Source organism: Myripristis murdjan, chromosome 2 (genome assembly GCF_902150065.1).
Source record: "Myripristis murdjan chromosome 2, fMyrMur1.1, whole genome shotgun sequence".
Taxonomy (NCBI): Eukaryota; Metazoa; Chordata; class Actinopteri; order Holocentriformes; family Holocentridae; genus Myripristis; species Myripristis murdjan.
In genome coordinates, this window is record NC_043981.1 from 15,553,280 (window position 1) to 15,567,500 (window position 14,221).

Genomic DNA, 14,221 nt, shown 5'->3' on the forward strand with positions numbered 1-14,221 from the left:
ATACGATAAACTTTATTGTCCCACTCAGGGACATTTGTCTTGGACTCTGTAGCTGCACCATGAATGCCTTGATGGCCACAATGACACAAACAACCTCAGCCATACCAACACCAACAATTACATAACATGACAATATTGCACATTACCCGCAACACAACACATATATATCGCCATATTGCACACATCCCATAACATAATACATACATACACCTCATAAAAAAAAAAAAAAATCATGCTAAAAGATCACCATGGTAAATCACTATAAAAATTATTAAAAATTATTACACAAACTTCAGCCTCAAGCAGCATTGTTAAGAAATGTAATGGACGGTTGAGTTTGCAGTGAGGGACTCGGGATCGCCTGCCCGAGGGTAAGAGGTCACACTCTGAATGAAGGATGTGCGAGGGGTCATTTACTATCCTCTGGTTTGTTGGTAAATGGACTGCAGGGTCTGGTCGTCGCTTTTTCCAATTACCTTCATGGCCGTGTGTACCAGACGAGCAAGTTTAGTTTTTAGTTTTGCCGTGAGGTTGCCATACCCAGGATGATATCCCATATCTGACTAAACTCTCTAGCACTGCCTGGTAGAATAAAAACATGATGATTTTGTCCACCCCGTATACTCTTAGTCTGCGTAGGAAATACAATCTCTGCTGCAGACGGGAACACGAGCTTTCAACATGCACAGAGACTGCCGTTGTGTTTCTCCTGAAGCCCATTTCCACTGCATGACACGATAAAATTTATCTCAGAATTCATTAACGTTGACCTTAAAGTCGGTGTTCACGTCAGTTTCAGCGGCAGAAAGTTATGACATCACTTGCACGACTTTAGGTGTGTGACATCGTACGTGTAATTCATGCCATCAAAGCATCATTTGACTCCCGCTGTTGACGACTGACTCTGAGGGGAAACACTCTTTAACTTCAGCCTGAATAGAGCATTATTTGCATCAGCCTTCCAAAACCCCTCGTCATCGAGTTTGTGACCTCAGTTTTCAACCCGAACTTCCAAATAGTGAGAAAGAAGGAAGAGGAGAAGAAGGAGGAGGAGGAGGAGGAGGTAGAAAAAAAAAAGAGAAAGAAAATCATTTGAGTAGCCAAATGAAATTAGCAGCTTTGAAGAGCCTGAGGGCAAAGTGGAGTCGTGTCCCCCGTGGCTACGCTTTAGAGAAGGAGTGAATGAATTAAGCTTGACTGGGTCCTCTCCTCCTCCTCCTCCTCTTTCCTTCGCCTCCTTCTCCCTCTCTTTTTTCTGTTTTTTACTAATATGTAGGGTGAGATGAAGGGAGGGGGACGGGGTGAGGAGGAGTATAAAAGCCGTCGGTGGAGGAGAAGACAACTGTTTCTTTTCTTCGCAGGATGACTTTCTTCTTCTCTGCGTTTTTGACTTTGGATTTTTGACTTCTGGACTAAAAACACACCAAATAATATTCTCTCATTCATCCATTTTCCTTCTCGTTCTTTGTCTTCTTCCCGTTTCTTTTCCGAGCCGAGTTTTTTTTTCGCCCGTCCGCCCCTTTAATATCCACTTTCCACTTTCAAGTCTGACCCAGGCCGCCGCTGCGTCCGTGCCCAGGATCAGAGCATGAACCCTGGGACGTTCTCCGGCTCTGGGCCCCTGTCCTGGGCCATGTACCTGATGAGGAAAGGCCGGACAGGCGGCGCACTCTTCGGTAAAACTCAGCAAATCCTCCGCCATCATCATCATCATCATCACCACTTTCATCATTCCAGTCATCCTCTTCTTCACTCATTGTCAGAAAGAGCCTCCTCATCATCAACGTTGCAGTTTTTCATAATTATTATTAGTAAAACTATCATCACACCCTTTCAAAAGCCACTCCGCCACTTATTATCAACAACAGTAGGAAATCTATATTTTCGATAGTGATAATTTAAGCTATAATTTAATTAAGATGTTATTGTTCAATTTTTCAACAACTACTCTGCTGTTTAAAAATTGTTTTACTGTTATGACTGGTTGTACGGATTATGGACTTGCCAGTTTTTGTGTGTGTTTGTGTTATTCCAGCTTTTTGGCTCCTGTTATTCTCGCTGCGTCTAATTTTTCATCGACATCATCATCATTTTAATCTTCTGTCTTAGCTGTTGTCCTCCTTAACAGCAGAACTAATCGCTAAAAATCATTTCTGTGAGGATTTCGTGACGCGATGGTCTGAGTGGGTTTCTAGAGACAGGACAGAGGCAGCAAAAGATAAAAAAAAAAAAAAAAAAAAACGAGGGGATAGTGCAAATGCAAATGTGAGTCTCCCTGCATGAGATGTGAGAGAGGTATGCAGAGGTTCAGGTGACGTGCAGAGAAACAGCGCGTGGTTTTTGAGATTGACATGATGTGGTAGGAAGTTCAGGTGTGAGTGGATGGAGACGTTCACCTTCAGCTCAATAAGAGAAACTTCCTCCTGATCAAAACTGCATGCTTAGTTTGAAATATCAAAAACTCATGTTACTGCACTGAGTTGAAGTTGGCATGAGGAGAAAACGTGTGCTTGTGAGGTTTTGTGCTCGACAGCACAACATTTTTGACTTTTGATGTCATTTAACGCTTTCAAACTCAGGAAAATGAAATTCCCTTTCATTTTCAAAAATATATACATTTGAAATCATTGCTTGTTTGTTTTTTGTCCACAGCTCACAATTTTAAAATATTGTTTAAATATTCTATAATATTCTTATTCTTATATATTCTTTTTTTTTTTTTTTTTTTAACTTTTTCTGACTTTTTTTTTTTAATTTCTTGTTCATTTTTTTAGCAGTTTTTTTTTTTTTTTTTTTTTTTTTTTTTAGGAAAATTTGCATCTTCACAGGCCGAGCATTTTTTAAACATATTTCTGAGAAGGAATAAAGTGAATTTTGTTCAAGGGGTTTCAAAGGGTTAACAAAAACAAGTCACTTAAAAGTCACTTACAGTACAGACAAAATAAATCCTCCAATACTTTCTGGATTAAAGCTTCATGCAGTGTAGATGTTTTGTGTCGCCCACCCAGCAAAAATTAGTTGAAAAGACGTTGAAAGGACTTCATTGCCAAAACATCTAAAAGAAAAGTGAAAGTTGAAAAGCTGTCTGCCGTCTATTTTTGGGCTAAATTAGGTCCAAATCAGACGGACTAAACACGGCCCACGGCTATTTAAAAAACAACGTCCAAATAACGTCTGGTGTTTGGTGGGACACTTGATGATATTTTTCTTTTTCGGGCCATTTCCATGTCATAAAACTCACACACAGAAAAAGGCTTCGGTGTTCAGTATTACCTCAGTATGTTGTTCATCTCAGGGTGGAAAAGCTTCTGAAACAGCAGTGTGATCATCAGAGGGACCCTAAAAAAAACTCCATTACAAATAAGAAAAAAACCATCAATAGTAACAACTGTAAGCTTTTCCACAGCAGCCATTTGAACAGGAAACAGCAGGTAAACACAGGTGATACTGATGATATTAACTGAGGTTTGTAACACCTGAGTTCACCTGCTCTGCTGCTTCAGGTCACATCATTTCTCAGACATGCCCACCAGTGACGGAGCAGCTGAAAACATGAGCGTGCAGCAGTGCAGGTATCGATAGCTCTGATTGGCGACTGCGAGTGGAGTATTGATTATGGATCAGAGGACGCAGAGCGCCTCAGATTACCGACCAGCCGGTGGAGGAGCTGGCTGAGCGAAATCCAAGCTCTCTCTCTCTCTCTCTCTCTCTCTCTCTCTCTCTCTCTCTCTCTCTCTCTCTCCCTCTCTTCCTTCTCTCCACGCCTCTTTCCTCCATAGTGCTCGTGTTTCTTCATAAGTTTGCACAATATTTTCATTTTCCTGATTATATCCACCTCCAACAAGCAGTTCAACTGGTGCCACTTTGCAGTAAGACTATACCTTATCAAGGCTTTATGAATGGTTATTAATTAATGCTGTAAACACTTTACGAATCATTAACAAACAATTACAAACACAGTTTTCATACATCAGCGCAGGCTCACTATTTGGCAAGTTCAAGTTAAGTAAGACAAGCAACCAGCGAGAACAGATGCAGTGCGGCAGTGAGCTTGCCAAATAGTGAGCCTCCATTAATGTATGAAAACTGTTATTTCTTGTGTATAATTGTTTATTAATGACTTATAAAGTGTTTACAGCCTAACTAATAACCTTTAATCCTAATTATAAGCCATTCATAAACCCTTACAAGTGTAGTTTTACTGTGAAGTGGCACATTTTTACATTTTAATTTATTAAGACTGAAAAGGCTAATCAACCCATGTTCTTGTCCAATTTTTATGAATATAAATCTGAATCGAGGCGATGACTTATTCTAATTAGTTGCTATAAATGTGGAAATAAAATAAAGGCTGAAGTTTTTGTCGGTCCGATGCACCACAAAGCATCTAAAGGTCCTTAATCTGAGTCTTTTCATGTCCGTGAAAAAACCCTGAGCGCCTGAAACTGACCTCAACTCATGTTTCATGCTCAAACTCAATCTAACAAACAGCCCTAAATGATGATCCATGAACGCATGAATTACTGTTTGTCTGTGGAATTGGCACAGGGCCCTGTACATACAGTATCGCTGATATTTAGTTTCACAGCATCATTTAGGAATTGAATTATTTATCAGTGCGGTTATGGGAGGTATGAATGTAAAATGGCAGATTTAGCCGCGTAAACTTTGAAGAAATCGCAGGTAGGCAGAAGGGCTTGTAAGCTGAGAGCCCCACTCAGTCTTTATGCTGATTTTCTGTTTAAAAAGGCATCTTAAATGGTTATAGATTGGTTAACAATTTATTTATTGCTTGGTCTAAGACTGAAATACATGGAGAAGAAGATCCTGGGTGGTGTGAGTTACAAAGCAGAGCAGCTAAATGTAGATTTTGATGGCCTTTTATCAGGTTTCATAATAAGTGACCCAAAAAATCATATTGCTTCAGGCGAATAGTCATTTTTGCGCACAAATCCACCTGTCACCTGCTTTAAAATTCACACACGGAGACATCTGAATGAATCCACAGGTAATCCAAGAAAAGGCAAACAGAGGGGCGAAGTGAAAAATAGATATTTCCAAGGGCAAATCATTTCATGTCCATCGCAGGCCCGAGAGGAGAGCGGAGATGCTTACATTTTTTATCATCCCCCCTTTGGCTACAGCAGGACGGATGGAGAGGCAGAGTGGCGTTTGGCTAAAACTCCTCCGACAGCCGCTGTGAGGCAGACTGCTTGTTGATTTAACTCGAATCAAACCGACTGACTCGCAAAATAAATAAATAAAAAAATTTTAAAAAGCCCTCAGAAAAACAGGCGAGGCCATGCTGTTTGTGCGTTTCACCTTTTTGACCTTTAAAAATCATCAACTTTGGAGGAACTGGGGAGGCAAAAACAGTTTGGATGCATCCACTTCCTCCCTGAATAATTTCTATTCCTCAAAAATATCCAATTTGAAACCCAGATTTTGTGAAGTTCAGTTTAACCTCAAAACTGGCAAAGTCTCTGTGCCTGATACCATTTAACAGCAGAACAGATACCACTAAACTTCTGGCTGATGGCAAGATGATATTATCTGTCCAACATGATAAATTATTAGTTGTAAAGGTAGAAAAGATAATATTATCAGTCATATGTCAACAAAGAGGAACCACTGGTCCTGAATGGTGGTTGAAATTGTATTTTTGGAGCTAAAAATAGCCAAAAGATCACAGGATGATATGGGACTTATCACTTTAATAGGCATTTTCCCAAATCCTATCATGTCCCAAAAATCACAATAGCGATATAAATAAAAAAATAAATAAGTCAAGGCTGTCACCCACCTGAACGTAAAGGAAATAATGGAAAGCTGAGCAAGAGATTTCTGTGATTTTCTGTTTTTTAGGGGCTGGAAAACAAAATGAATGACAGCTCTGTGTGTGCTGAGCAACTACACACTCCATTCGTTTGTATGGAGAGACTATAGCACCAAAGTCCATTCAAAAATTTAATAGTTCCTTGCTGACTGGTGGAGTTGCACAAATATTAAAAAATGACGTGACAGCTTTGAAGATTGATGCGAATCTACTTTTTGATTCAGCGTATACATGATATATGCTTTGCCTGTTATTCCCTCAGTCTTCATTCAACCAAAATACACTTTGAACAAGCAGTGTGACCCACTAATGAAAATTAAAATATATATAGTTGAAACTAAGTATTTTTGGTGGATTATATGTATGCCGGATTGAAGAGTGTAAGTGATTCAATAAATGTCCCGTATGAGTTGTGTTGTAACATTCATGTAGCTTTGATAATAAATAAGGCAACATTAAACTCCCATATTTATGAATGGAGCTTGGTTTGAGCTTTTAGCAGTGCGTTTTAATGAGTGAGGGTCTGATGCCCCTAAAGCCAGGCTCTGCCTCACATCCTCATGACTTAGATCCCCTACTGCCCCCTATTGTCTGTGTCCGGTACTGGCCCTCTGATGTCGACACCCTGGCTTGATTGCCATGCTAATGTATTGTGATTTATTTGCATCCATGCTGCCTGTCCACATTAATTGGTGACATTTTTTTTTTTTACAACGTACTTATATTTTTTCATTTTTTTTCTTCCATTCCAGGCCAGAAAACACTATCGGTGTGCCTCTCTGTCTGTGTTTAGTTCATTTGCTTTATTTGCATGCAGAGAAATAGGCTTCAGACGACAGGGTATCATAGTTTTTCTACATATTACAAAGATAATATTATCTATTATTTATTGTTTTTTAATTCAGCAGGATACAACCGTTTTCTTCTTCTTCTGTGCAGGAGGAAGTGCAGGTCTTCTCTCTCTCGCTCTCTCTCCTCTTTTGCTCTCTCGCTCTCCACGCGCTAAGCCCCGCCTCTCCACGGACGGACGTGACGCTGATTGGTCAATCCCCTTGTGGCGAAACGCTCCCCATTGGCAGAGAGCCCTTTCTTATGCAAATGAGATGCAAATCCGCGGGCTGCCGGTAAAAGCCTGGCGCTGTCAGACAGGATGTCTATTCATCTCCAGGGTGAGAGAGAGAGACCTAGAGCAAGAGCCAGAAAATAGAGAGAGAGCGCGGGTTAAGTTTGCGCTAAATTAACTATTACTGAGTAAACGTATTTTCGGCGCAGGCTATTTCCAGGTTCAGTGTATAACAGCAGCCAAGGTTATATTTGGAATAGACTATTCCTCGGGTAGAGTGTATTAAAGTGTTTTCAGGTTATTACAAACGTAATAGTGTATAAAAGGACATTCGTGTAGGGTATTGCAAGGAAAATACTCTGTCGCTCCTGTTATTCCCGAAACTCTAGGATTAAAAGTCGTACATTTGCCGAACTTTTTTCCGCAGAACATTTTTCTTCCTCTTTTCGTAAATTTCCTTCCACTTTTGACGCCAGCCATGTGAGGGAGGCTCGCTGCTGCAGCTGCGAGGAAGCAAAGGAAACACCGAAGACTTTCAAAATCGATCCTCCCCAGCAAAGTGACTCACATTCTGCATGGGACAGCCGAGGAGCGCCTGTGCGTAGCGCTGGAGGTCCGGCTCGGCTCGGAGCTTGTTTGTGTCGCCTCTCCATCCGCAAGGCTTTACGCACCCGGAGCGACGGGCGCGTCCGAATGGGATAACGCATCGCATTTTTTGAGTGGTTTGCCTTTTTTTTTTATCCGGACACAGACGAAGCAAGAGACTCCAGCGATAAACACGCAGAGAAGAGGCAGGTTTTCTTGACCGGGAGGTTTACAGCCGAGGTCTTCATTTGTCGAGGAAATTGAATCACTTTGGACGCACTGTGGCGCACAAATGGTGTTTCTGTGGGACGCAAAATACGGTACAAGTCATTTGTTTTTATCCACACTTTGATTCAGACAGACACAGTGATTGCATGCGCCATATATTGCCATTATATAGTCAATAAAGCAAAGGGACAATCATAGAAGTGTCTTAAGACATTTAATTGGCACGGTAACAGGTCAGGCGCTAATTAATCCCCATTACTGCAAAACAGCGTGTTAGTGGGAAAATGCAAGTCATTTGATGTTGTGTGTTAATATGATTTTTTTTGGTTGTGCTTTTTTAAAATAATTTTGGAGAAAACTAGTTTACCCTGATTATCCTCTCAAGAGAAAATCCATTTTGGGGGACTTGCTGTTTTCACTGCAGTGTTTCATTTCCTATAGTTATTGAATGGCAGTGTGTGTGTGTGTGGTCGTTTTTTATCTCAGCTAAGAAGAAGAAGTTGTCTCCTCTTTATCAACCACAATTCAACTTCCCTCTGTGAACCCACAGATGGGCTCAGTAAAGCTGCACATATCTTGTGCAATTAAGCGTAAAAAATGTTGAAATGTCGGTCCCTGTGTTGGTTTTCGGAGCTGAAACATCAGGTTTCACAGATGATGATGGATTATACGCTGACTGGAAACTCATTCGAGCCAAAATAAAGTTGGATTACACTGTAATCATCAGGCAAACATTAAGAAAACAGATTCAATTTAATGTCATGTCACTTTCCACATAAAAGAATCACCCACCTCCAACATTTTTGCACAGTTCATTAATCACAGTTCATCCACTGCTTATTATCACCTTATAACGCCTTAAAATGCCTCCTAAGCACAACTTAAAGTCATATTTTGTGTATTATAGGAATAATAATGATGATAATGGTGATAAGACACACATAAATTTGACCTTTCCTTGCACATGGCAGGGACTTGGCCTTGTAAAAGAAGCAGGACAAAAATTAAAAAAAGAAAAAGTCAAGTGGTGCAGGGTTGTGCAGGGGTATATGTATGTATATATATATATATATAAATAAATATATATATGAAGACCACCGGTATCATCAAAAAATTCATGCTGGTCAGATTTATTGGGTGAAACTGACTGAGTTCACCACGGCTCAAATAGCTGCCAGTGAAGCAGATCTGCGGTGGCACGGCGGCACAGATTCTGATATGTCAGCCTCTGGTGTATTAAAATCTACCTGATCCTTCATGGCTGTTTACACACACACAAACACAAAAACACAAAAACACATTAGGGCGCCATTAGAGAAAGAGATCTAAAATAAAGGGGTTTTCAAACATTTTTAAGTCGCGAGGCCTTCGAGTAAATCCACATTTGACCTTGATTTCATCCAGTGGACTCGTGTAAGATTTGAATTTTAGATAATATTGGTGAGAGTGAAATCTAGGATTGTAAAAGACACTGTCCACATCCTCTAATTGGGATTATTGTGAGTTGATTCAGCCACAAGTGACATTAAACAGCCCTTTGTCTCGCTGGTTGCAGTTTGAGCGGCACTGTGCTGGTTAAGTCCGGTCTCAACTCCACAGTGAGCCGTGTAGTAGCCGTGTGTGTGTGTGTGTGTGAGTGTGTGAGAGTGTGTGTGTGTGTGTGGGTTCAAACTGTAAACTAGACTCCAAACCGCTGGCATGTGGCTTCAATTGTGGGTTGGCTCACTGACAAACCGAGAGAGCGACATCCAGGCGGCGTGATGGACAGGCAGTGTGGGGTTTCTGACCGACGTCTTCATCGCCTTCTCCCCACTTTTTCATCGTTTGTGAATCCCAGAGCTGCACGCGTTTCTCAGAAATCACCTGTCAATCAAGCAGCATGGGCGGGACTGTGACTTTTTTTTTTTTTTTTAATTTGGATTTTCTGTTGCAGCCGCAGAGGCCAACGCTGCTCGTGCTCGCCACCCACTTCTTCTTCTTCTTCTTGTCCTCTTTATCCCAAACAAACCACAAAAATAAAACGCATCACTTCCTGTCTGGCAAAAGATTTTTTCCCAGAAAGGAGCGACCAGACACCAGGGGGTCAAGAGCAGCACATGTGACTCATTTATGAACTGGACGTATTGCTCCTTTAAATACAGCTGTATTAAACAGGCAGTGAAAGTGATTGATTATTTCCAAATAGATTTTTACAGTCGATTGGCAGAAACCTGCGTGTTTTAAACGACTTGGACTCGCCGCTGTGTTTAGTTTCATGACTACACGTTGTGGTATTCGAGTCGGTGTGTGACTGCAGTGTGTGTCATCATGCAGGGTGTGTGTGTGTGTGTGTTGGCAACTCTCCTCCCTTCACCTCTGTGGATGTGTTATGTCAAGTTTTTTGCAGCATGCATATGACGGGTTTTTGTACTAATTTGATCATTTCAAATCATAGCTATGATCTCGGCCTCTGTGAATCTGAATCTTTCTGAGAACAATAAGCTACTTCTAATAATAATAATAATACATTTTATTCATAAGCGCCTTTAAAGTCACTCAAGCACCCTTTACAAATCAATACCTAATAAAGGACAGTCACTGCATAACGATAAAAGATATCAGCTGGAAATGGTGAAATGATACTTGAAATGCTAAAGCAGTCGTGGGTGTTAAAAATAATTTGCATAAACTGGGTCATAAATGTGCAAAGTCCACTGGAGCATCAGCAGATTCACCTCCTCTAGTATAAACACTGTATTTTCTGCTTCTGTTGACTCGACTGCCAAACATTTAAAAGGAAATGTCTAATCTGAGCTCATCTAATATATGTTTGTTTTTTTCACCTCCAGACCCAGCCCCTGGCCGGCGTTTCACTCCCCCCTCCACCACGCTCTCGTCAGGGGGGAAGATGGCCGAGGCCCTGCCCCTCGGCGCCCAGGAGGCTGGAAGTGGCGCCGCCCTGATGGGCAAACTGCGCATGGCCGACCGCAGCATGGTGGAGGTGAGAGGGAACGGTGGGAGTTGGACGACGGGTAGCGGGAAGGCAGGCAGGACGGTCATTAGAGCGAGGCAGAGAGGTTATATATTTTTTTTTATATATTTTTTTAATATATATATATTTCTTGTTTGTTTTTCCAGGTGATCTCGGATCATCCGGGAGAGCTGGTGAGGACGGACAGCCCCAACTTCCTGTGCTCTGTGCTGCCGACACACTGGAGGTGCAACAAGACCCTGCCCATCGCTTTCAAGGTGCGTGTGTGTGTGTGTGTGTGTGTGTATGTGTAATCAGCACTGGACGATATTGTTGTGGTTGTGTTTTGCAGACAGATTTATGACACCACGGTTAAAGTGGAAACATCTTGATTTGATTAAAAATGTCATATACATACAGCAGTCATTATGAGCTGTCAGCCTCGGCCTACGCTCTGTTTGTTTTCATTTACCTTCTTTATTTTCTATTTCCTGTGCTTTTTTTATTATCTCTTTTGTACTGTAAAGTGTCTTTGAATCCAAGTGAATTACAGTGAAGTAAATGTGCCTTTTGTGCAAGACAGATAATGCAAAAAAACACCAGGATTGCAGAGGCTCTGAATGGAGATATTCATGAAAAGTGGAGAAAATGAGTGCAGCATCATGTCAGAGTTTACTTCCTGAAGGCAAATGAGCTCGTGTCCAAAAAGGAAGAAGCAGAAACGGCCAGATTATAAATGGATTTGCAATTGAAACAGTTGTCGCAGTTTGGAAGCTTTGCTCTTCAGTTTGTGAGCCGCTTTGCATCTCACCTTTTAAAATCACTCAGGTCTCACTTCCTGCCCTCGCCTTGTTTGGACGTTATATCATCGCAAGGCGGAATTATCATAAAGTAAACACGAGCGCCAAACTTGAAATATGAGGCGTGTCGATGTATCCGCTGCAGCACCGAGCCAATTAATCGAGTGGTGTGGCTTTGAAGTGCGAATCAGTTTAGAGAAATAAGCCTGTTCTTGTTCTCCGGCGTCACACGGCCGCTTCATTTCATAAAAGCGAACGTAAAAATAGACGCCGAGGCCCGGCCAGCGCTGGAGGTGCCAGGGGAGATCAGGTCCCCGAATGACTGCAGAGCGTTTCGAAAAGCAAACAAACGTCTCAAACCGAAATTCACATGCAAAGTTTCCAGAACCTTTTCCAGTCACATCCTCACCAGTTGCATTTTTCTTTCTTTTTTTTTGTTGTTTTTTTTTCTACTTCAGCTCACGTCCCATTCTTCACTCGATGTCGAATAAAATCGAAACCTCACAGCTGAACTTCTCAGTTTGACTTGTTTTTTTGTTTTTTTTTTTGTAAATGCAAGCTCCCTTTGCATGGAGAAGATGTGCATTATTTGGCTTTCATTTAATATAAGTTTAGATTTTGATGTTTCCTGAAGTTATTATGAGAAAATGCGAGATAATTCAAATTAGTTTCACATTATTTCATTCACATTGTAAAAAAGAGGCTATTTTGATTTATCATTCACATGATTATTAATCAGGTTTCTATGACTTTACTTGAGTTATTTGCTGTAAAATATGAATAAAACACATTTCAGCATTTACCACTTCAGCTGTATTTATTATAAAATGCACAGAAACAGAAACATTTTCCAACTCGCTTTGTTTTTATTTGAATTCTTTTGTTTTCTCTCTTTTCTCGGTTCGCTCGTCTTCGCCGTTTCTGCATGCAGATATGATCGCTGACATTTTTTATTTATTTATTTATTTATTTATTTTCTGCAGTTTATTCCCTCATGTATGGATGAGTGTGGATGTGGACGGCTTTTCCTGCACTTTGAGACAAAATGCATTTGTGGAAAAGCAGCTTTTAGCCGCAGAACACACAACGGATTGATTTATTGAGTTTTATGCATTAGTGTGCTCGCATGCATGTGTGTGTGTGTGTGTGTGTGTGTTGTGTGCATTATGTATCATTATGGAGTGTCATGAGCGGATGTCACTGCCTTTTACTGATAATGGATGATGTTTTGAGCCGCACACACACACACACTAACACTTACACTCACACACTCTGTCGCTATACATTCACATGCAGCACCGGCCGGCATGTACGCTAAATAACAGCACACACACACTAAACACACACTGCAGCAGGTATGCACTTACAAGCACACACACTCACACATGCACACACACACTCGCACACACACACACACACTGTTGGTCTGAGAGCTTCATAATTATTTCCTTTGTCTTGTTTACTCTGCCGGCCTGGTTTCATGCTCCATTGCTGCCAGTCTCTCTCTTGTCAGGCAGCTGTGTGTGTGTGTGTGTGTGTGTGTGTGTGTGTGTGTGTGTGTGTGTGTGTCCTTACGTGCTCTTCCACTTTTTGAATGTAAACTATCTGCAGGCCAAGACCCTTATTTCCTAAGCCAGCTCCCTTATTATTAAGCAGGGATTTCCACTGAAACCCTGAACAGCGATTGCTTTCCGGATCATTTCAACACTGAATGTTTGATTTTAGGCAGCGTTTCGAGGCGCGCGGTGAACGCGGCGCGAGCTGTGGTTTGCACCGCCGGTGAACGAGGGGTTAACAGACACACAGCTCGTGTAGTATCCACTGTGGTCATTTGCACACTGATGCTGCGGTGCGATTAGCGTTAGTATGGAAATCTCCCTGCCCGGGTCTGATTTGCGTACGCGCGACAAAGGAGGAGACGGCGCTCTCTAGTTTAGTTTGTTGAGGGTCTTTGAACGCACCACGGCCGGCGTTCACGGCTCATTCGGAGACGCCGAGGTTTTTAATCTCCGAGAAAATCCTCTGCTTTCTTAGTCACAAATGAACAAAAACGTAAAACCCACAGACAAAGGTTTGTTTGTGAGTTTAATTTCTTAATTAGGCGTTTATGTGTTACATTCCTCATGCAACTTCCAGGAGTTTTTTTGTTTTTTTTCTTTGTTTTGCATCATCATTTGGGTTTGGTGACATGGCAACAGCGACAAATTTAGTAATAACACATGCAACTAATTGCTTTGAATTTGCACTGTGTCTCATCAGCCTCACAGCTCCAAGCTCTTTTCTTCTCCTTGATGACCAGCAGTGACCCTGTGAGTTTATTTTACCTAATCTTTTTTTTTTTTTTTTTTTCTTTAGCAGAGCAACAGTGTTGCACCGAAACTGAAAACCGGCTCTGCAGTCCTTAATTAACTTCACCATTCGTACGTGGTGAACCTTGTTTTTTTTTTTTTTTTTTTCTTCACCTCCGTTCTTCTACATGAGGGATTTTATTTTAAGCGTATTGTGAGATTACAGCGAACACATTCACAGCGCTGAACGAACACCGACTTTTCCGGCTGCTGCGTTCAAAGACGTCCTCTTGCTGTGTCGGACAGCCTCCACAGATCATGGACAAAACCTTTTTTCTGTTGAAGTGTTGGTAAATGGTGAAATTACACTTTAAAAAATGCAACTATATCTGTATGATAGTGTTAAATAATAGCATGCACAATGAAAGTTTCAGTTCAAAGCAGCGGAGAAGTGCGGTGCATGTCTCCTCG

General features: G+C 41.4%; 1 protein-coding gene across 1 annotated transcript in view; it reads left to right on the plus strand.

Annotated features, from left to right (window-relative positions):
* Positions 1–7,095: 7,095 nt before the first annotated feature.
* Positions 7,096–14,221, plus strand: part of runx1 (RUNX family transcription factor 1) — a 24,880-nt gene continuing 17,754 nt past the window's right edge. The window contains exons 1-3 of the mRNA XM_030070863.1: positions 7,096–7,804; positions 10,541–10,692; positions 10,830–10,940. Of these exons, the coding sequence (XP_029926723.1) occupies positions 7,777–7,804; positions 10,541–10,692; positions 10,830–10,940 (291 nt within the window). The 5' untranslated portion in view covers positions 7,096–7,776. The remainder of the gene's footprint in view (positions 7,805–10,540; positions 10,693–10,829; positions 10,941–14,221) is intronic.